The sequence below is a fragment of the Gracilinanus agilis genome, chromosome 1, assembly GCF_016433145.1.
Source record: "Gracilinanus agilis isolate LMUSP501 chromosome 1, AgileGrace, whole genome shotgun sequence".
Lineage (NCBI taxonomy): Eukaryota > Metazoa > Chordata > Mammalia > Didelphimorphia > Didelphidae > Gracilinanus > Gracilinanus agilis.
The window spans coordinates 393,976,050-394,000,880 of record NC_058130.1 but is presented as its reverse complement, the minus strand read 5'-3'; the positions used below and the strand labels follow the sequence as shown (position 1 = coordinate 394,000,880).

Genomic DNA, 24,831 nt, shown 5'->3' with positions numbered 1-24,831 from the left:
ACTGTTGTGCCCCTTCGTCAGCACTTGCTGCCTGTTCTCTGAAACACCAGGGCTGGACACTGACACTGTATCCCTTAGACTATGAGGTGATCAGTAGGGTTACTGATATAGGAAAATTCCAACTGGCGACTGGGCTTAGTCTCTCTATTTTCCCAACCTGCTACTTCCTTCCCTCCAAATCATCTTTAACCCATTTTGCCTATATCTCTATATGTAGATGTTTTCCCCTAGCTGGGTTTTAAGTTCCTCGAGGACAGAGACTTCTTTTACTTTTGACTGTATTCCTGGTGGCTAACAGACAATTATAAATGCTCATTGATTTACAGAGTATCTTTTATAGTCACATTCTTCTGGGTTTTGCCTTTTTCTCTATAACTGACTTTCTTCAGTTCCTCTATGCTAGAGACTGCTGGTATGGGATTAAAGGAATGGTTCCCCCTCCTTCACTGCTTAGAGAAACATTCCACAGAAGCCTTTGAAATGAGGTCTCTTTTCCTTTCTCTTAGACTGGCTGTTTATTTCTTCTTGTACTATATATTAAGTAGTGGCAATCAGTGCTGTCCTTAATCCTCTGTTTTCTTATTTCCTAGATTCACACTCTTCCTTAGCTCCTTCTTCTCCTTCATCTTGAGCCTTGGCCTTAATTGTCCCCTAACCCCTCATTGTTAGGACCTTTACTCTGATAACTGGTGTTTAAAATTCAATGGTCACAAGAGTCACACAATTGATATAGGGGAGCACTGGGAGGCAGAAGGAGGGAGGGAGATTGGAAGCATGAGTGTTGGGGCTCTCTGCTCATATTACTCGGTGGGGTAGAAGCTATTCCTAGGATATCTTTGACTCCATCATCTTCACAGGATTTCTCAAGGTCATAAAATGGGTTATCTTGCCTATAATATTTGTCCTACTCATTTAGTTTGTGGCAATTGAAGTAAAACTGAAAGACAGGTGTACATGCTAGTTTTGATTCACTGTCTACAATAGTGAATCAATGTGGACCTAATCATTTCAATTTCAGGGTCACATTCCTTTGTTGCTTGTGTGTGTGTGTGTGTGTGTGTGTGTGTGTGTGTGTATTTTTTCATCTTTCCTCTTCAGTTATGGGAATGAGCATATATTCCTTTGATGGAGATTAGCTTAATAAGCTGTAGTTTAATGGCAGCAGCCAATTGGTTAATGTACGGGGACTAAATCATCAAACAAACAAGAAGAGTCTTTGAGTAGAAGAATTGTATAGAATGTGTCCATGCAGCCATCCACACATGAATACAACCAACCTTGAAATATGTTATCTTCAAACTTAATGGTCAACACAGTATCTGTAAGGAATGTTCTATGTGTTACCAAAATAATCCTCCTGACCCAGGATGTCTGGCTAATCTGAATATTTTTTGCCTTCTTGGTAATAGATCTGCATGAATCCTTTCAAGATCTCAAAACTGGTTAGCCTCTTCTGAAGTGCTATTTGCAATTCAGGATAAGGTCTATAGTTTTAGAAGAGAACAGCTAATAATCCATGGCCACTGAAGCTATGGCTCTGATCACATTAGTCTGGTACCCTAATGAAATAAGCTAACAACCTGCACACACCAACTATGATCTTCTCTCTAAGCGCCTTAATTTCATCAAGCACAGGATGGCAACAAACCAATGACCTCTCAGGTGCACTGAACTCATGGCTAAATTTAAGTTCTTTATTTAATGAAATTTTTTAGATGAAGACACCATTTAAAGTATGTTCTTGGTTGTTGGTAGACATCTGGATAAAATCACGGTTTCTTTAAAAGTAAGTAAGGAGATGCAGTAAGGTATATAACAGAAGGACCAGTGGATCTAAACCCAGACCTAGGGGTAGAAGAATGCCAAATCCAGGCCCAGCAGGGTCATAATTATGGAAGAGTCAGTCACTTAACCTCACTTCACAGGATTGTTGTGAGGACAGTGCTTTGAAAACCTGTAAGTGCCCTATAAATGTGAGATATTAATCAGGATTCACTGTGGAAATGAAACATGTTAAAAGGAGCTAAAAGATTAAGCATGGGAGTAGCAGCAGCAACAGCTCCCCACTGTTAGATCGAAGCAGAAATTCAAGATAAATCAGGATATACCTATGTTGGTCATTAAAAATAAACCAGGCAATATCAGTTATTAGAAGATGAATTCAATTAAACAGCATACCTTCTGTTTACATAGACGCTGCAAGAGAAGAATGTTAACATTTTAGACATCATACTGAACTATGACTCAATTCTTGACCATGAAAATACAGGTATCAATGCTAGTAGAACTGGGATAAATTCAGATATATTTTAAGGGTAAGAGAAAAGAGTACAGTGTACTAATAGAGTAAACTAGTATTTTACAGTGTTTTGCAATTTTGATATATTTTTAGAAGCATTTTGGAAAGAACAACATTTTGCATCAAATTTATAAATGAGCATAGGTTAAAAAGTGAGTTGTTTTATTTTTGAAACTATCCATAATTATTTTTTTTTTCTGGTACCAAATTTGCTTTGTGCCCAAATTTAGGATTGTAAGAGGATTTTAGGCATACTAGAGTACAGGTATCTGAAATGATACTATCAGTACTTCTAGAACAGGCCTTTTGAGCTGTGGATTTACCTGCTAGGAAAAAACTGAATAGTTTCTTCCTTGTTCTGTTCACTTCATCAAAGTCCAATAAAGGAATTAAATGAAGCGACAGTATTATATACTGTTACCTAGATCTTGACCTAGTAATTGATTTGATATCCTTCTTGTCGTCGTCTAATTTCTTGTCCTCAGAAGATTTTGTGTCTTGCAGGTTTTCATCTCCCTCATCATCGGATTTGATCTCAGAGCTACCTGAGGATACACTCTGCCCCTGTAATCCAGCTGGCATGCCTACAGGAAAAAAAAGGCTGTGTTACTATTGCCAATGTTTAAACCAAAGACTAAATGCATGAACATGTGTGTTATTTATTGTGGGGCTGCCAGCTATACAACGAGTGCTACTGAACTCTGATCTTCATGCTCATACTGTCACTCTTTTATGCTATCTGGGGAAGTTTCGAAAATGCACCTGCTGAAACCAGTTTTTGTTGCATTGGCTCTGAGGTTAAATTCTATTTTGCAATCTTTTGGAGTAGATGGTAATTTCACTGTCTACAAAACATCAACTTAATTGCAATGAAAATCATAATCATGAAAATCACACACCTCAATGTTCTGATTAAGAACCCAAGTAAATATCAGCTATTATATTGAGTTTTTCCATGTGCAATGATTTAATAGAAAAAAACCCCTTAAAATATAATTCCCATGGAATGAAATAAATACATTCAGCCAGGAAGGCTTCAAAAGACACTATAATGATATTACTGAATTAGGTTTCCTTCTCAAAGAATAATTAGTGACTAAAGGAGGTACGTATGTTAGGCAGTTCGTTACACATTTTCATTTTAATCATAGATGGTGGTCATGGTTATAATTGGGGATCCAAAAACTGTTGGATCCAAATAACTACTTACATCAAGAATAAATGATTGCTAGAGCTAAATTGTAAATGATTCTATGAGCCCAGAAAGTTGAGCTGTCACATCCTTGAAATTTGCTCAGTTTTAATAAACACTTCTGAAGAAAATCTGGTATATGGCATGGCTCACCTTTCTGGGCTTGCAACAAATTTGAAAAATTTGGCTCTTGCAAATATTACTAAAGATAAAAGCTATTTTGATCTAAGAATTGGTTTCCTTGTTTAAAATTAGTCATCTGTGATGACTTTAGAGGCAGAGGAATAAACTAGTTGCCTTCTTGATTAAAAAAATTCAGTTTTTGTAATAAGTTGTAGACAATAAACGGATCATGGGTATCTGTGTAAGTTAAGGAACTTACTTTCTAACAGAAGGAGCATGTAATCAACAAGGATTTCTGCTGACCAAATACTAATTTGACAATTTCTGCTTTATACTGCCAATTTTCTCTTTTTAAATTTCATTCAATTAAAAAAAATTCTTCCTCTCTAACTTTTTGGAAGCATCATATTCAGGTTACATCTCACCACATTAGGTGATTTGAATGGTAATTTTAGTGACTGAAATATTTATTGAGTGAAAAATGTGTAAATAGCTAAAATAAACTAATTTACTGTCATTCTTCTGATGACTTTCTCCACTCAAATGAAACTGGACCCCCCCAAAGACTTTTGAGAAAACAGTTTTTGGTGAAACAGAACCTTTGAAGAACAGGTTCTAAAAGACTCCTTTCTCATTTTACTTTATTATGTTGAACCTGATCTTTGGTTCTATGCCAGTTTTAAGTCTAGAAATGAATACCAAGTATGCAAATGTCAGTATCTAACCTAACACAGCAGCAAATGAAGCACATAGGTCAGAGAAGTGCTAAAAAAAAAGAGCACTTCTGTGGTAGACTCACCCCTGTATGGATCTTGAGGAGGGTTCAAGTCAGGGGAAGTGGCTGACTGAACTGGGAGTTGCGGGACTGGAACCTGGTTTGGCACAAGAGAATGGCTGCCTCTTAGAGCCACACCATCTTCGCGATGGGCGCCGACCTAAAAGGACAAAAGAAACGATACAGAATTTAGTGGGAATGGAAACCAAGGTGAGGCAACTGGTTCCTGAGATAGCCAAACATCAGCTGGAAGGAGACACCAGCATTTAACAATGTTCTCAACTGCTTTTCACTAGAGGGCACCAGAGTCCCACACATCTACCTATGCTATCCTGCAAAAAACACTTAACACTCAGTAAGATGCTGTGCCGCACATTTAGTGACAAATATGGCAGGGTAGCTCAGGCAGGTAAAACGTCAAATTGTCTCCCAGGGTGCTGCAGTGGAGCGCACTGATTCGTACCCATCTGTCTTCTATCATGTCCGCCAACAGATCTGACAATTATCTTAATGCCCATATGCTTAATTGTGGGCTTCTCAATTCCCCCATTGCTATCGGAAATCCTGTAGGAATTTCAATTTGGCATTCGACTTTCATTTCAGGGGATAAGATTCTCAGGCCTGCCATTTTTTTTTTTCCATAATGCCAGCTAAGCCTCTGACAGCGGAAGCTACAGCAGTATGCGGCACAGCCCCTGTTCAGTACAAATATAATAAAATGTCACCTGGCTTTCCAAAACTGGCAGCCCATTCCAAATTAATGTTTACTGTATTTCATCAGCCGCCGAGTTCCAAATCCAAAGGGGGACCATTTCTGCCAACACCACCACACCGGAAAATGTACCAATAAAGGTTTTATTAAACACACCAGTCATGCCATCATTGCCAGGCAAGCACACTGGAGATCCTTTCATTATTTTCACCATTCTAGGCTCAGAAAGGCACCATATGATTAATAAGTTAATGTTTCTTATGGTTCTAAAAGGAATGCACAAAGAAACAAATGGGCAGTGGGCTCGAAAGAGACCCTCAAAATGTTTATTAGGTATGAATAATATACACTTGGGTCCAGGTACCCTTGGCATGTAGTACTGTGGGAGAAATTGTTGACAGGTAGCTAATGCCTAAATACAATCCAGTAGAAATGATAAACCTCGAGAAACATAAATGTAACACATTTTTGACTTGGAAGCTAGACTTTCTAGTATGCAAAATGAAAAAAATCTATAACTTAATTGATGCACAAAAGCACATGGTGGGTTGCGATAATGGGTCTAAGGATATATAAGTAAAAACTATCTTTAAAGCCATTTTCTGTGACTCAATATCACAGAAGGCAAGAAAGCAATTTTTCTAATAAAAGATACAAGGTAATGAAAGCAAAATTGTTATCACTAATTTTGAGACCATGTAACTAAATGAATTACGTTTTTTTCCTTTTGGGGGAAAAAAAAAACCAACCACCAAATCTGACCAAGAAAATGACAAAAAACTAAAGGCTAACTATTTTTAAATATTTAGAATAGCAGAAAGGGAATCCTTTCTTGCACAAAGTATTGTTTTTATGAATTTCAAAACAAATCAATTAACTAGTTTTGGGAGGATCATAAAGCTCATTCAGACTAAACTAAATATATTTTAGTTCCCCATGGGTACTAAGTAACAGCCTTTCAGGTGGCCTGGTTTGGGAATCCAGAGTATAGATATAAAGAAAAACATTCCTTAAGTATCTTCTTGTATAAACTGCTGGCCTTAAAAATAAAACACATTTTTAAACAGAATGATAAAAAGTGTTTTCCTCATAACAATTCTGTGGAGTAAACAGGAACAAACAATATTGATTCCTTTTTGCAGACAAAAGGAGCAGAAAAATTAAGAGACTTGCCAAAGGTCACATAACTCAGGTATCAAGAACTAAACCTATGTCTTCTGTCTCTACATTTCTAGGTCCTCTGATTTTTATATCTGGGTTAAAATCAAACAAACAAACTTTATCATAGAGGATGAGGAAGACATACCATGACAATTGTTTTCAAAAAGCCCTAGAGATTTTAGTGGACACCAAACTCAACATGTTCTAAGGACCATCACATTGAAATCTTAAGCTATGTTGAGATAAAATACCTAGAAAGGAGGAGGTAAGAGTTCTACTCTCCTCTTCCCTGATTAAAACATGCCTCAAACATTGAATTCATTTCATAACAATTACAGCTGTCCAAAAGTGGAAGAAATGGTTATCCAGAATAGTTCACTCCTTTTCATTTGAAATTTTCATGTTCTAACTGATAACCTTTTTGAGATCATGTAGAGAAGATTCTTGATCCAGGTACAGGTTGAACTAGAAGGCCTCTGAGATTTCTTCCAACACTTCTCATTATACCACTAATTACGCTCTAACTGTAATGCTAAAATATAACATTTTTAAAGAGCTCTTAATATACTATGCTAAATATTTTTATTTTATAGTACCATTAAAAAAAAGTCCTTGCAACTGGTCTATATGTGAAAATGACTAGTTTGTTATTTATCAGGTTTCAAGGACTTGTTTTATATTGTTCTAGAATTGAAAGACAACTAACAGAAAGTTGGGAAAATATAAGAATATCTTTAGTCTATTAACAGTGATTATAATATTAAATTTCTTCTGTTTGGATAAAAGTTTGGAAAAATAAATATTCTGAATTTCTTTTTTTCAGTTACTATTTTAATTTTTTTAAAAATATATAAAATAATATAATGTGTAACAATAATAATACATATGATTTGTTATAATTTTCTGTCATGAATTTCTTTTTTATATGACTTATTTATAAGGCCTGACTACAATCAAGTGGGCATTTTATATCACTACTGATTTGGCTATATTTTCTTTTCATACCTAATTTAGGCAAAATATAACTAGATTACTACTGGATTAAGTATAATTATTGTTGAAAGTAATATCAGCAATGTTATCTCAAAATGCACTCTTCTTTACAATATTTAAATTACTCTCTAATATATTATCTCTTTTAATCTACACAATAGTCCTGTGAAATTCTTATTGTTACCATTTTAAAGATGAAGAAACTTAAGGCTACAGATATTATAAATTGACCAAGGTCACAGAGCTAATATATGACAGGTGGAATGGATATAATAGCCATTTGATTTCTACAGTTTCATGACCTTGAATTCCTAGTAATTCCCCCAAATTCTATGCCTTTTAGTTACAATAAAACTTGATAACAAGGTCTAGCCTTAAGGAAAATGCAAAGTAGAACAGATTTCTGTGTTTTTTTTCTGCCTCCTGTGGCAGTTTCTCTGACCAGTTTTTCCTTCAAGAATGTCCTCATGCTGGTTCTGTAAAGTCCCCTACTCTGGAGCCCAACAAGGACTGCCACTTCCACTGTACCCAATGTTCTAGCCCTTCCCCTTACGTCCTTCTGCTATCTACTAATATTCTATTTCTTTCAGGTCACATATTTGCATTTTGACATAGGTTTTAAAGAATCAGTGTCATAACACAAATAATGACTCCAATTGTGGGAATTTCAGACATTAGTAGGTTCGATGTTGAAAGACTTTCATTGCCCTTTTAATCACATATATTCTGTTTCATCTACGTGAAATAATATCACTCTTTTATTAAGATAACAAACACATAGCTGAATGTGGTTGTAGTTTCTAGTCTCTGTTACTGGGAAGGCTGAAGCGACTACATCATTTGAGTTTGGAAGTTCTGAACTGCAATAAGGCTAATGCCAATTAGGCACTAAGTCCAACTTCAAGATGGCAAGCCCCTGGAGGTATGGGGAATGAACTGGCCTAGGTCAGAAACAGAGCAGGTCAAAACTTCCTTGTCAATCAACAGTGTGGTTCATGAGTGACTGCTGCACTTCTGGCCTACATGAGTTAGGGAGACTCAGTCTCAAGAAGGAAAAAAAAAGACAGCAAAGGAAACAATACACCTAGAGTGTGATGTTGCCAATGAGCTTGGTAAGGTCTTTGGACACATAAAAGATAATAAAATATAAAGATATGCATTAGAATACTAGAAGGATCTTAGGAGTCAAAAAGACCAACCTCCCATTCTTTTATATCATCTCTGCTTGAACACGTGTGGGGATGGGGATCCTACATGTCTTACAATGTTGCCTAGTCTATTTATGAACGACTCTACCCATGGTATTTGTACACTTCCTTGCACCAAAAAGGAATCTGCCTTCATGTAACTTCTAAACATGCATCTTGTCTTTAGTAGTAACAAAGAAATAGTCTAATCCCTTTCCTACATGGTAGTCATTCAAATATTTGAAGACAGCTATCATGTTCTCTTTAATCTCTCTTTCAGGCTAAATGATTCAAGGTTCTTCAATAGTTTGACATGACATAAAGAAATGCGTTACTACTGTTTTTCTATTCTTTTTTCCTATAGAAGAGATGAGTGACAGATATTCTCTACTAAGGTTCTCTTGGTGAACTGTTTTATCATTTCCTTGATGATTCATTTGTGCTTTTGGAAGAAAATCTATCAAAAGTTTTTCATTTAATCTAAGACACAAGCTACAGATATGAGGTTTTTATTATTTCAGTCACTTATATAAACTTATATAAACAATGTCATGCAATTTCACATCTATAAGGTATTCATAATGTATCTAATCTCTTAAAGTTCACACAGGACTATTAATATCCCAAATCACTGTAATGAATCGAGGGTTGGATGACAGAGGTTCCCAATTCCTTTTATTGTAGAAGCATTCTCTTTCAAATCTTCTTGGAATGCATCTGTTCATGCAATTCAAAATCAGTGTTTCATTTTCCCCTTAAATATTTATCAGTCAAAATATTAAACAACTTAGTTTTTCTGATCACTTTAGATTCACAATGGGTAAGCCTTATTTACTATCTACTTGGCTTCTAACGCCTTTAATGGGATAATATTTGCGTGCTCCAACTATTTACCAAAATACAAAGACCATTTCATTTATATTTGATTTTTTTGTTACATATGGCCTTTTCCTAAATTTTATTCATTTCACTCTATGCCCTTTCCATGTGTGATGACTTTAATGATCTGAATTTCTCTAAAGTGACAGATAAGCAAAGGGGATTGAAACAATCATAGGATCTAAAATATTTTTGTTTTATATTTTTTCTACATTTTTCCACTATTTTTACATTCTACATATTTCTACTATTCATTAACCTTATAATATTAAATATTTTCCACTTTAGTACAGTGGATTTTTCTTCCCTGGAAGTCTTCAAATAAGATGTAGAAACTAATTCTAGCAGAGAGATTTCTATCTTATATAGAACAGAATTTATTTGTATTTACTCATATGAAGGGGTAAATGAAATAATCTGTAGTATGACAAAATCTTTTACAGAGGGAGGTACTGATTACCTTTCTCCATATGGTTCTGTAGTATGACACATCTCCAGTTCAACATTCCTGACTTTTCATTAACCTGGTAGAGTATGCAAAAGATACCTAAACCATTTGCACAAACCCTTGGCAGTGCAACTATCTGTTTCCATGTGTCCCTATAAAAACTTTTCCATTCTGCCTATGAAATTCAAGGCTTTGAGAAAGAGAATGTATTATTTTTACATTTGATAATGAATTATGTTTAAAGATCTTCTCATTCTGTCTATGTCCATGGTAAAATTTCTCCTATTTTACAGTCACACAGTTTACCTAACTCTTGTCATCTGTCTTGTAAAAAATGTTCTTTCAACAACAGGAGGGATCAGGTGAGAAAGTGTGGGTATCGCAGCACAAATCTATGACAGTTTCTGGAAGGACAACTCAAAGTGCATGTTCTATTGATGAAATAAGTGATCAATGTTGTCATCTTTACAGACAACGGCAAGGACCTTCCCTTCTCATCTCCCATCCTCCTGGATTGAATAGATTTACAGAAGAGTAAAAGCATTTATAATCAGGCAAAAACAAATCTTTAATCATTCCTTCTACCTGGTAGTTAACTAGCACAGATTCCTTGAAAATGCACATTCCCTCAAAGATCTTAAGTTTTTATTCCATTCTCCTTCTCTAGATTCTTAGAAGTCTCAACTTAAAAATTTAGTATGTGGAAAAATTCAAACTTATTAATAACAGTCTATGATAAGTCGTCACAGTAATCACTGTAGGAGACTTCTTATAATGATCTGAGATAAGGTTTTAGATAAATATTCCATATTTCAAAAATAGTGAACAGAACTGACTCCTGAGCATCATAGACTCAATGTAATATGTTTACTCTCTCTTTTTTGCTTGGGTTATACTGTAATTTCTGTTTAGATTTTTGTATCCGATAAGAGACCTTCTATTTTATATCTGACTGTATTACGGATTACTGATAAAACTAATTTAATTATCTGAGTGCATAAATTACTCACTAGAAATAATCTAATCACTTATAAAAGTTCATTAACTCTTTCAGAACACTCAGGTTTGAAATAACCTAACATCTCAAATGTTAATTTCAGTGAAAAAGAGCACTGACTCCAACCAGAAGATTTGGGTTCAAATTCTACCTCAGATGCTCAAGTGAGTTGGGGCAAATCTCTTAAGTCTTTGGACTTTGGACCTTAGTTTCCTCTTTTGAATGTGAGGAGATAGGAAGCAAATGGCCTTTCAAGTTCTTGATCTATGGTCCATTAACAGAATTTTGTTTTTGTTTTTTTCAAAACCCTTAACTTCTGTGTATTGGCTCCTAGGTGGAAGAGTGGCAAGGGTAGGCAATGGGGGGTCAAGTGACTTGCCCTGGGTCACACAGCTGGGAAGTGTCTGAGGCCAGATTTGAGCCTAGGACCTCCCGTCTCTAGGCCTGACTCTCAATCCACTGAGCTATCCAGCTGCCCCCATTAACAGAATTTTAAAATCATAATATTTCAGAGTTAGAATGAACTGTTAAGAGATCATCTACTCTAACATCTTCATTTTACAAATGAGGAAACTGAGGCTCAGAGACTAAGTGCCTTTTCTAGGCTTCATGGAGAATTAAAGATAAAGCTAATATTCATATACTAGAAGTAATATGGACTGTATTGTATGAATTGATTAGAAGCTTCAGAGCCTTTTAAAAGACTCCTATGAGTTTAGAAGGGTCAGAGAGACTTTTTTCTTAAAGGAGACAAGAGCTTTCATTTCAAAACATTACGACACAAACACTTATAGAGGCAGCCTCTCCATTTTCCTTAGGGTGGAGAAATAAACATAAATTTCACTATATCAGAGCCAAGGCCAAGAAGTGTAACAAGAACTCTGAATTCAACCTCCGCTACTCCTACAACATAAATAGATTTAAAAGATATGCAGTTTCAATTAGGTAGCGGTTGGCAAGGCCATTTTTACATGGGGATGAAGGAAAGCACCCTAGTAAATATCTTTGTCCTTATTCTAAGCTAAAAACAAACAACAAAAACAAAAGAGATGCTCACTGTTTTCATTCCTTTTGTTTCCAGCAAGCATTCTGAAAGTAATTATTCTACTTGTATTTAAGAGGCCTGTTTCATAGATGTGAAAATGTATTAAATTTCATTTGGCAGTTATTCAATCCTTGTTAATGTTATCTCCTGAGATAACTGTCTCAAAACAGGTTTTTAGACCAAAGGTACTCTTACATTACCACAATCTTTCTAAAATTGCACCACCTTGATGACACTTAAGAAATCCAGAGCTTTAATATTTGTAAGTAGATTCTTTGGTCCCAAATGACTATTGATAATGAAGGCCTTTTGTTTAAAAAAAAAAACGGAAGAAAGAAAGAAAAAGGAAAAAAAACCCCTCAACTTCAGGAATATGAAATAGAAAAGAAAATTCTGGCATTTGAAATTAATTTTTCTTCTTTCCCCTTCTTTTTGTTTCACAACAAACACAGAACAAAAAGTTGATGGGTTTTCCCTGTAATTAGACACCCATTGACAAAGAAAACAGTTTTGGTGTCTGAATTGTAATCTCCCCATGAAATATCAATTATACATGACAGTTGCAGAGTGTTAGATTTCAGTTTCAATTATCTTGCCAGTATCTCTGTCATATCAAAGGAAAGCAAACTTATTTTCTTAAATGTGAAAAATACCATTTAGTTTAAAAGTGCATCTTTTAAAAAGGAGAGTGGTCACACAGGCACTGCTTTTACTTCTCACAGGCAGCCAAAGTAAAGTTCACGGCGTGGATGGAGGTAGCTTTTTGCTGATGATGTGGTAGAAAACATCTAGCTAATATTTCTCAACAATTAAAATTCCTGGGGCAGCTGGGTGGCTCAGTGGATTGAGAGCCAGGTCCAGAGATGGGAGGTCCTGGGTTCAAGTCTGGCCTCAGACACTTCCTAGCTGTGTGACCCTGGGCATGTCACTTAACCCCCATTGCCTAGCCCTTACAGCTCTCCTGCCTTTGAACCAATACACAATATTGATTCTAAGACAGAAGATAAGGGCCTAATAAATGAACAAATAAATAAATAACAATTAAAATTTCCTCTTAATAGAAAAAGCAGGTATAGACTCAGATTATCAAAGGATTGAAAAGGGAATATCTAAGAATGTCCTCGTTCCAAAAAGGTTTTACTTGAAACCTTTTTATAATATAGGTTTTTATATGATTTCTAAAAGTTATACGAGAAGCCGATTCCATAACTGCCTTCATATTTGTCTCTCATGTAAATCTGTCCTGTCCTTTTATAAAAAAAATTATAAAGCATTTAACTTTTGTAGGGTTATTTTTTTTTTATTAGGTAATGAGAAAAGGGTTCTTTCTCTCATTGAGCAGAGTCAAGTAACTCTCTATAGTGTAATACCACAGATGTGAAGAATCGGGTAGTGCATGTTGGAAAGCAGTCTGTAAGCAAGCTTCAGAATGCCGTGGTAAAAAACACTGGCAAAAGGGCAAGTTAGGTAGCAAAGTGGCTCAAGAGGTTGGGGGTTCCTGTCTGATATTGGGCAAGTCAACAACCTCCTCTGCGCCTCACCCTAACCACTCTTCTGTCTGGGAATTGACACAGTATTGATTCTAAGACAGAAAGGAGGGGTTAAAAAAAGAAAAAGACACTGGTTTTGGATCCATAGGACTGGACCGAGTCCAAGCTCTGTCACTCACAAGCATTTGGCTTTGGGTAAATCATTTGAGTCTCTCAAAGCCTCAGGTTCCATCTTGCAAAAAGCAGATATTATTTGCATGGCTGGCAAGAAAAGACTTTGTCAACTAGAAAACATGATGTAAATGATTATTTTTATAATACTAAGAAAATTGCCCAGGGCCCTGAGACTTGTCCCAAATCAAACACTAGGCAGGTGGCAGAGTCAGGGACTGAATCCATGTTTTCCTGGCTGGAAGGTCAGCACTCTATAGATGATACCATTGCCTCTTATTAGTAGACGTTCCTTCCCAAAGAAATAACAAGTCTGGATTCCCCTGCTCTGACCACTCAAGACATGCACAGATATGTTTGTTTCGTGTGACTCCACTTGGAGTTTTCTTGGAAGGTCTGAGGCTCAGTCACACAGCTTTTAAGTGTCGGAAGTCAGATTTGAAACCGGGAAGAGTCTTTCTGATTCCAAGCCACTGGGCTTGCCTAGCCATATATATGCATATACTATATATTTATGCCCCATGAATACAAATGCACTATAACCAAGAGACATTGTGGAATGAGGGAAAGAAGTCTGGCCAGAAAGACTTGATTTCAAGCATAACTTCTGATATATATTCTCTGCATTAATAGGGGCAAGCTATAATATCAGTGAGTTGCCAGTTGGCATCTAAGGAGGAAGTTTTCACACTGAGAGCTCCCAAATTGGCAAAGTTGCAGTACTCTGACCAATTTCTCTCCATAATATATTAAAGTCATGATACATTTACCTGCTGCTTTACCTTTTATAGACTATAAAACCCATTGCCTTCCGCTTCCAATTCTAGTTGAAATGTTAGTGTATGGAATTACGAACATAGAGTTTCTGGTATTTAAAGTACTTAGCACAGTGCCTGGCACACAATAAAAGCTTAACAAATGTCACTGATTTAAAAAAAAAATAGGAATGAAAAATATCTAGACTCATGTCCACATTCCTGTAAAAAGAAGTACATCCCTAGAGATTCAGGGAACAATCACTGATTATCAAAAAGCCAATTCCATTACCTATCCTTTGTTCCCCCTCTCAGCACCCCTATTTACTAGGTTTTACTAGTTTTCTTGTGATAGATTTTACTAGTGCAGCCCCTTTCCTTGCTGGATTGCATGGAGATTTCAATTGATTGAAATTTTTTCAGTGGATCTTTATTATTGCCACCAAGGTCTGTCACTTTCTTTTCCTTATCAGTTCTATGATATCTTTTTGCTACTGTGGAGATGAAGTTCTAGAGCTTGATGCCGTTCTACCGGAAGCCTTCAGGAGGAAGGATTCGGCTACTTCATTCCCCTAATTAGCCTCTAACTTCCCAGGCTCTAAGGGACCCAGTGAGCATATTCTCGATCTTACAATCACGCTCTTGTTTCTAGATCTTTGCCAAAACGCTTAAGGTGCTTTTTTGACCCAATGTATTTACTATTGATGTTTCTGCCATTTAAAGAGCTCAGAAAATTTCCTGGTCTCCCAGGAGGCAATGACTGCTTCCTCTTGTTCTATTCAAGGTAGATAGGAAACCCCCATATTTTTACACTAATCACTTTGAATATGCATTTAAGTCACCAAAACAAGAGGGATTTAGCAAGTACATAAATGGATCCTATCTGACATTACAAAATAAATATTTAATGAACAATTCACATATTGGATCAATATAATCAATATTTGGTATCTATATAACTATATCAATGTATTTATCAAACTATAAATTGCTAGAAGCAAACAATAGCAAAAATAGCAATAATTTATTAAGCATCTACTATGTGCTTTGAATTGTGTTAAGTGATGAGGACAGAAATACAAAAAATGAGGCAATATCTATTTGACACTGATGCCATGGCTACTGCTCTACCCTCCAAGAAGCATTGCAGAGACCTTGCCTGGGAGTACTTAAGCCATTGGACTCTGCCCTCCCTGGGACCAACTGTTCTCCCCTTCACTCCCAGGTATGTTCTGTTCTACTCCTGTATGTCCACTGTATTTCTTGGCCATCCCTCTGCTAGAAATAAGATCCTTAAGTGTAGGGTCTGTCTCCCTTTTGTAGTTATACCTGTTGTACTTTTCATATTAAGAGTTTAATAAGTCCTTTCATTCATTCTCAAGAAGCTTATATTCTATAAAGGAAGACAACATGTATGCATATAAGCACATAAAAAATAAGAACATAATGTAGAGAACCAAGAGAATATTCTTGCAAAAGAAATATTGCTGAAGAATAATTTGTGTATGTTTACCTCCAGAGAAAGAACTGATGAATAGAAACAAGCAAATCATAGTTATATATGTATAAATATATTCTTCAGTGTGGGGAGGGGAGAGAGGGAGAAAGATTATCTGACAAGTTTAATGTAACAAATAAATGAATAAATTTTTCAAAAAGAACAAACATAAAGAGAATAAATAATAATAGTAAGAGAAAGCTCCAACTGTTGGGAGGGTTAGGAGAGACTTCAGAAGCTGGTGCTTGAGCTATGCCTTCAAGGAAAAGAGGGACTATAGAAGGCAGAAGTGAGGAAGGAGTATATTGTAAGCACTAAAGATTGTAGATACAGTGATAAGTATGAGGAACAAAGAGAAGGCCAGTACATCTGGAGGAATAGAAATAATAAATAACAAGGCTAGAAAGACAACCTGGGGCCAAATTTTGATTGTAAGATTATATAGTAGCCATTGGAATTTGTGGACCATGACGTGGTCAAATCTACTCTTAGGAGAAATCAACTGTGTAGATGAAACTTTTATAGTCTAGAACAGTGATGGGCAAACTATGGCCCCCTGAAATGTTCTATCTGGCCAGGCGACATTATTCTTAATTTGATGAATATAATGAGGATACAATACAATGAAACTTCGAAAGAGTTGCCTTAGAAACAGACTGACAGATGAGCATTTCCTTTCCTTTGGCCCCCTCTTTAAAAAGTTTGCCCATCACTGATCTAGATTATGGGAAGATTTCTGATCAGGAGACCAATTGGGAAGCTGTTGTAATATCCAAAGTTGAAGTTGTCAAAGGCCTTAACAAAATGTGTTGGCCATGTAAACAGAGTTTGATTGGGAAAGACATTGGAAGAAGTAAGATTTAGTAGCTATTTGGATTATGTGGAGTGAGAGACTGTGAAGGGACAAGGCTAAGATCTGGGAGAATGGAAGAATGGTGGTGCTTTTGAAAGAAACAGGAAACTCTGGAAGAGAGGTAGTTTTGGAGGAAAGATAATGTACACTAAATGTGACATGTCTTTGAGACAACCAGTTTGAAATGTATAATAGACAGTGATGTGCATTAACCCTCAGCAGAGAAATTAAGTCTGGATATATAAATATATGAGCCATTTCCATAGAGAAGGCAATTAATCCAACAGGAGCTAATGAGGCTATACAGAGAGAATATGAAGAGAAGGCCCAGGACAGACACTTGAGGAACACTCGAGGTTAGATAAGATGATATAGACAATGAGACAGCAAAGGAGAATTAGGAAAGTTTAGGTAAGAGGAAAACAGGAGGGAATATCCTAAAAATCAAATGACCTGCGAATATCCAGAAGGAGAGGATAGTCAATAGCATTACATGTGGAAGTGAGATCAAGAAAGATCTATCTTCTCTTTCTGAGAAAAGACTATTAGATTTGTCAACTAAGATAACTTTGGACAGAGCAGGTTCAGTTGATTAATGAGGTTATAAACCAAATTTGAAAAAAAATTGAATAAGTGAGAGAATAGGAAAAGGAGGGGAAAAAAGAGGAAAAAGAACTTAAGTTCTTTCTCTCTATAGAGCGTCTAATTAGGTCTTTAATAAATGGCCAAAGACAAGATCAATAATTGGAGAAAAATTCATATTTATATAATACTGTAAGAATTTCTTTCCTCATAATAACCATATGACAGGTAGAAGTAGAAATATATTATTTCCATCTTCAGATGAGAAAAGTGAAATTCAGAGAGCTTAACCTGGGTTCTCACAGTATTGGACCTAAGAACTAATCAGTCTGAGGTCTCTATTGGCCCTAGAGAGCTTTATGCAATGCTACCATAGGACTTCTCTTAACAAGGCGTGGAATATAAAGGTAGAAAAGAAGGACGGGACTACAAGTCAGTTCTATTCCTAACATTCTAACTTGCCAGCTGTGTGACTTTAGGCAAATCACTCAACCCCCTGGACCTCAGTTTCCTTATGTGTAAAATGAGCTTCTTGAACCAGATACAAGGTTCCTTTAGCTCTAATATTGTAGAAAAATTCTTGAGGCTTGAAATTTATAAAGTCAAAAACTATCTCTAATTTCATAATAAAGAACAACACTTGTTTCCTTTAAAATCCTAAAATCTAAATGAGAAGTAAAAACAAAAACAACAACAAAAAAACTAGCCCCTTAATTTTGGTATCTCCAAAATCTCCCAAAATCTGATATTAAGACATGGAAATAAAGTGGATTCATTTAAATCTGAGTACCTGGTACCACACAGACGTGGCCTACATGTAGCAAGCTAGCAGTAAGGTACTACATGTTAACATGTGTTCAGTATTGCCAAAATGCATAGCTCTGACGGAAAGCAGATTTGTGTAAAGCCCTTATAAACCTCAACTGCTCTGTTGCAAAAGGAACAACACAGGGCATTTTGACACAAATGGTATCTCACTGTATGTGTGTATTATTGGTCCAAATGATTCACTCTCATTTAACTGCAATGAAGTCTTTCATCTCCATGCTATACAATAATAGCTTCCATATGACCAGTGGCTCAGCTATAAATAAGATCAAAAGCAAAAGAAAGGATTTAATAAAAAAAAAGACATTAAGAGTAGCATTAAATCAGAAAAAAAATAGCAAAGTTCAACAGTTTTTACAGAAGAAAGCACCACAGAGTACTAACTAAGCAGCCTTCCAAATACCTCATGAAAAGGCATTTTGCAAGCAGTGGTCATATGTGAAATCCATTTAAGAAGGGCTGAAAGTGGTAAAGATGAAGTTCAGAGAAAGGGAAAAAAAAAAGAATGCCACGTCTAAAGTCAAGTTGAAGCACTGATCCTAGCTCCACAGAGCAGCTTGTTTCATGTTCTGTCCTACACCGCTGAACACTGCAATGGCAAAATTCCACCCATTTCTCTGAACTTTTTCTATTTCATTTAATAGAGATAGCCTTGGTAATCCTGAGTTTCTCTGGGAATCATAACATTGCTCAACCCTAACACATGAGCTCTGCAAAAGGAAGTTTTACTTGGCAGTCCATATCAACTTGATATCAAGAGCCAACTTCCCAAACAAATTTTATTCTTGTTCTGCAAAAATTACAATGTTAATCTCTATTCCCGACTGGATAAACAGCTGCTAATAACCTACAGCTCCAAGAGGAGGAGATGTGTTTCCTTTCATCTTTAGGATGGTAGATACCTGATGTGCATAAGATGTTAGTGATTCCACATGTTTCTTCTTTTGCTTTTAAAAAGTAATTCTGGTGCTGATCATGCCAATTCACTTTTATCCCTTTCTCGTGGGTTCTATCATCATTTTAAAAGATGAAATTACGGTTTTAAGGCTACTAAAAACAGTGTTCCTTCAGTCTTAGCGTGTATTAAAAGGAAACTAAAAAATGATTATAATGTGCCATAGGACGACAGATCATGTTTGTACAAAGCTTCACAGTTTTGAAGCAAGCACAGGGCTATTTTTATTTATATTAACTCATTTGGTCCTCGTAACAACCCATGAGGTAGGCAGTATAAAGTTAATACACCCATTTTACAAATGAGGAGACTGAGGGATAGGGAAATTAAATAATTTGTGTAAGACTACACAGCTAGTAAAGGGTAAAGTTAAAATCTTAACCTGGGATTTTTATTCTAATTCCAGGGTTCTTTTCAAGATACCCCACTAGAGAAGGAAATGGTGACGGACCCTGGTTTTTGAAGTCTTGTTAGCACAGCAACCATTTTTTAATATTCTCTTTTGTACTATATATTAATGTAAGCATTGTTAATTCCTTATATATCCAATGTACAATTCTTTGATAACATTAACATTCTTTACTTTTCTCGGTAAAATTAAGTTCAGTAATGAAAATAAATAATTAAACAAAATTCAAGCTTCTGCTTCACCCACATAAGAAGTTTCCTGTATAAGATTATAGAGTCATGTCAGCCACAGCTCTTTTCTCACTTGTTCCCAAGCACCTGCTTTAATAGTGACCTCAGTTCTACACCTCAAGATTCAGACATTTTACAAAACAGCTTTTTAAACAAAAGCCAGCTGTTTCCCATCTAGACTACAGGGGGAAAATCTGGGCAGTGTACAGAAACATTACCCAGAGACTACTATTCTCCAATAACTTTCACACACTTTCAGCTTCACAATAGACCCATCCATGTGGAGAAGGAAGGGAGAATGCAAACGCTAAATTAAAACTTGGAAACCCAACACCATGGTTTTAACAATATGCCCAATTAACTGCTTTAAAATGAATGTGGCCATTGTATTGGGACAATACTTTCCAAAGGGTGTCATTTTGAATAATATTTGACAGATCTTTTGGTTAAACTCAACTTTATAGTTCTAAAATGATTTATGGATATGGTGGAAGCTATAATTATGTGCAACTGTGAATGTCAACCAATTAGGTAAGACTCTGAAGTTATATAAAATGTAATGTTGGAGCTAAGTTTTCAATCCTAGAAAGCCACTTTGCCTAAACCATTCTCTTATTATAGTCCTATTTTACACTCCTGTTTTCTAAGTAATTAAGATACTTTTGATTTAAAAATTTACAGCCATAATAAAAGCTAAAATAACACAACAGCCACAGATTTTGACAAATCTAAAACAGGAAAAGCCAAATCTTGCCTTTTAAATAGTGCCAAGTTGCTTCACTATTTTCTGTTTTGGTATGAATGACATAACTGAATTACTTCATGAGCTGCTACTTTAATTCCTAAGGGTGGAAAATTCCATGAGTTAATTCAATTTAGATGTAAAAAAATATACACGAGAATTTTCTTTTCCTGTGGACTCTCATATGAAGCATGCAGGCCAATTGATGGTGTTGATGTGCTATGAAAGAAGTCTTTAAAATTATATACAGTGCTGAATGATGTACTCCAATTGGTATAATCAAATCATCTCTTTACTACCATTTAAAATAGGATCCTTTATTTCCTGTGTAAAAAAAAATTAAAGCCTCAACAAGTTATCAGGCTGCTCCCTCTGTCTAGAAGTCATCTCCTCCTTCTATCCTAATTCTATCTATCTTAGACTTTTCAAAATAATAATCATTCTTCAAAGCCCCATTAAAATATACCCTTCTTCATGAAGTCTTTGAGATTCTTTGCAGTAGTAGTAAAATTTGTCTTCACAACATTTTATGGCATATTGTACCTTTTGCCTTACACAGTAGTTATTTGTACAAGTTTTATTTTCCCTGCTAAACTGTATCCTATAATATACAGAATCTCTTACTCATAGAGCCTCTCAGAGTGTGTGGTATAGTGCCCTGGGCATAAATAGTCAATAAATGTTGACGAAGGAACATTTGTGCTATCTTTGCCATATATACATATATATATATTAATTTTAAAATCTATTTTCTTGGCATAGCAAAAGGCAAGAGAGTCCTTGTGTTGTAATGAGTTAAGAGATTTGAGTTTGAGTCCTGGCTTCACCCTTTAAGTAGCTATGTGATCTTTGGAAAATGATTGCACTTTTCTGGCTCCCATTATCCTTCATCTATGAAATAAAGAAAGTTGGACAATTTAATGTTCTGGGTTTTTTCCAGCTCTTTTAATCAATTAAATAATTAATTTAATCTGATTAACTCTGGATTAACTTTTCTAAACTATGTAATTCAATTCAAAGTCCTTCATAGTCTGCTGTCTTTGTACCTTTGTAGCCTTCTCTTAGACAATTCTCCATCAGAAAGTTTGTGTCAAATATACTGAACTATTCCATAAGTAGAAATATTTTTCTGCTTTACTCATTTTTCTTCCAATTGTTGTTATTCAGTCATTTCAGTTGTGTTTAACTCTTTGTGATCCCATTTGGGATTTTCTTGGCAGGGATACTAGAGTGGTTTGCCATTGCCTTCTCCAGCTCATTTTAAAGATGAGGAAACTGAGGCAAAGAGGGTTAAGTGACTTGCTCAACATCAAAACTAGTACCTTGGGCCAGATTTGATTTCAGAAAGAGGAATTTTCCTGATTCCAGGCTTAGCCCTCTATCCATGTGCCACCTAGTTGCCTTTTTCTTCTTACACAGACCATTAATATGCTTCCCTCCCATCTGTATCTCTTGAGTACTAACTTCAATCTTTTCCCTCCTCCCCTTGTCAGGCTTTGTCCCCATCACTCTGTGCTTCTCTCATGTCCTTACTGTGTTCTAGTTGGCATTATAATTATTGAAATAAGAGGTGTATCTTCCCCACTCGGCTGTAAGTCTCATGAGAACAGGCACTATATACTACATTCATCTTTACGTTTGTTTAAATAAGTTGATTTAGGGGGAAATGTCTATCACAGCTCTAAACTGTATGCTAACTTATATAATGCCACACCTCCCACAAGAAATTCCACACATACTAATAAATGTCAACTAGCAACAAAACCATGATCCAACTCATCTAATTCTAAACCCCGAGTTTTTTTCCTAATATTCAGCAGCTGAAGTTCTGGGCAATATTCTTTACTGGATACTGAAGCACAGAGACAGAAAATATAGTGTGTACCCCCATATTTTTATTAAAAGATGAGTAACCTCAAAGTATCATGTTCAAACATTGTTCAAAACTTGAGAGGTTAAAAACTCTCATTTCCAGAACACCAAATAAGTGTTTTAGAAAAAATAACTCAAGAGGTATAAAAGTGAGGGTATTATTCAGTCCAGAGATCCCTCTTACATAAGCACATTGAGTTATGGGGTCTCTTGGGCATAAACAGGCTATTTCTGGATCTTCCATCAAAGTTAACATTCATTTATTGGGAATATTTGGGAGGAAGAAAGGAGATACTTGACTGGGCACCTTACCCTAAGAAGAATAGTACAGAGGGCAAACCTTATTCAATTTTACTAGCCTAGGTACCTCTTATTGTTGACCTGTACTTTGAGTGTCCAAGCAAAGCTCCTATGGTCTATATAACGAGATCCTAGAGCCTGCCTTAGAGAGTATTCTTTTAGGTCCTTCTCACAAACCTCTGACACATCTTAAAGAGGGCCTGTGATGCTATGCAACTCCAGAGGGCCTAGAGAACATCTGTGTTTTATGACTTAGTGACCAATAGCCCTGACCAATTGACCCATTATTTTCTATAAAGGGTCTGGAGAGGAGAAAAGGAAAGGACAGTGAAAGAAAATGTCAAACCACAACACTTGCGTGAAGAGTCAATATGAAAAAAAATTATAGCATTTAGCACAGGAATGTTAATTGGAAGGCTACTTATGGTACTGCACGGTAGTAGTAGTAATCATTTTAAGTAACTTGGGCAAAGGACAAGTACCAATATGCTAGGCCCTTATTGCTTTTGAAAAACCATAAATTTGCAAATTCCTTAGCATGAAAACCACTTCAAAGTGAGAATGCTTAAGTTCCATTAGTGGATCTTTTTTGTGAATTGTTAAGTATTGAGCAGCCCCTGAAGAAAGATGAGAAATTGGAATTCCTATGTTCTATTCTTGCCTTTGGCACTGACTCACCCTGTGACCTTTTGACTTGCTTTTCAATAACTGCAGTAATAACAATGATTACTTCAATGACTCTGAAGCTGCTATAAAGCTTGGCTAATGGATATGTAAACTACTTCAAGTTCCCTTAGCAGGAAGAGTTATACAATTGCATAATATTCATTACTAAGAAAGATGTGCTTAAATGCAATAAAGAAAAATACCTCTAGGTTGGTGCTTTTTTCTCCCCAATATCAAAATTAGCTAGCTATGTTATACCTTTGGATAATTCAGTTTGCCATTGTTGGCCTTGTTTTCTTCATCTATTAACTGAAGGGAATAGATTAATGATTCATCAGATTGTTTCCAACTCTATCAAAAATCTGACAAAAATCTGCAGTTATGCCTTTCCATAGCAGGCAGCATAGTCTGATGGAAGAAATGCTAGATAGAAGAATGCTAGATTCAATAGGTTTGAATTTTAGCTGGCTATTCACTCCCTGGATGTTTTTGGATGATTCACTAAAACTCTTTAGAACTCACTTCCCTTATGGATAAAATGACAAGAGCTGGATTAGATGATCTTTAAGCTCTGACATACTCTCAAATAAATATTAAATAATCTAATTCATTTGCATATCAATACCATGGTTTTCATGAAGCAAAGAATTATTAATAATGTTGCATTCTAATTTGTTTTTGGGAGAAACCAGTCTTTTTGATCTTATTTCAGAATAAATAATATAAAAATGTGCTCTTTCTCAATTGAATTGAGCTTTCTTGGTAAAACCACTTAATCCAAATTATAGATAATATATGATTCAAAGAGTAAATCAGGGTCTAAGACTGGAATGTGTTATTTATTTACTTGGCCGCTTTCAAAGGGCAACAAATATCCTTAAGTGATATAAATCAGATAATGACAGTGATTACCTGACAGTAATTTTTTAGGAAAATCTTTTTTCATTATCTATTCTTCCTATTGACAAATAATTATGATTACACAAGGATTCATATTATGAGACATGCTTAATATGTAGAGGTTCTGTAATTTAATAGATTAAAGAAGATATCACATAAATTCAATTGATGTTTCAAAGTTTAATTTGCTTAGTCTACCAATACTGAATTAAATAAGTTTTATTGTAGTGCACTATATTTAGCAAATTGCTATGTATTATGTAAATGTATGAAGTCCTTAAAATAACAAGTAGCATAATGATTTCGTCACAGCATTACTTGTGAGAAAACTAAGACACAAAGATGACTGATGAGCACTTGGCAAAAGTTTTTAACTGCATTTTTTCCAAAGTAGGACCTATTTCTCACAGTTCTTCCAAATGCCCTATATTTGGAGATTCTTGTGGTTTGCTACTTAGAAAACTATATTCCATGGCTGCATAGAAGAAAAAAATATAAATAATTCAAAATTTCAATAAAAATATAAATAATCCAACTTTTCTGTACTACCAGCTCCCCAATGTTCTGAATATCTTATTTGGCATCAGGAAAGCCATTTCTTTAAGAAGTCATAATGTTTCAAGATCATCGAGGGATCCACACAAAACAAAACCATATTCTCAATGCTAGTCTCCTCTACGATGGGCTCTGTACTGAGAAATTTCTCTATTCCTTTATGATGCTATTTAAGACAGTATTGTAGATGACTACACTAATAAGTGACCTAAAT

At 35.6% G+C, this 24,831-nt stretch overlaps 1 protein-coding gene across 5 annotated transcripts in view; it reads right to left on the bottom strand.

The window, feature by feature from the left end:
- TCF4 (transcription factor 4) overlaps positions 1–24,831 on the bottom strand; it is a 435,815-nt gene that overhangs the window by 5,938 nt on the left and 405,046 nt on the right. For 2 of the 5 annotated variants that reach the window (XM_044664648.1, XM_044664656.1), the window contains 2 exons: positions 4,414–4,549; positions 2,721–2,883 (listed from right to left, as the gene is read on the bottom strand). In XM_044664648.1, coding sequence (XP_044520583.1) covers positions 2,721–2,883; positions 4,414–4,549 — 299 coding nt within the window. The remainder of the gene's footprint in view (positions 1–2,720; positions 2,884–4,413; positions 4,550–24,831) is intronic. The other 3 variants (XM_044664666.1, XM_044664675.1, XM_044664684.1) reach the window with 2 other exon arrangements.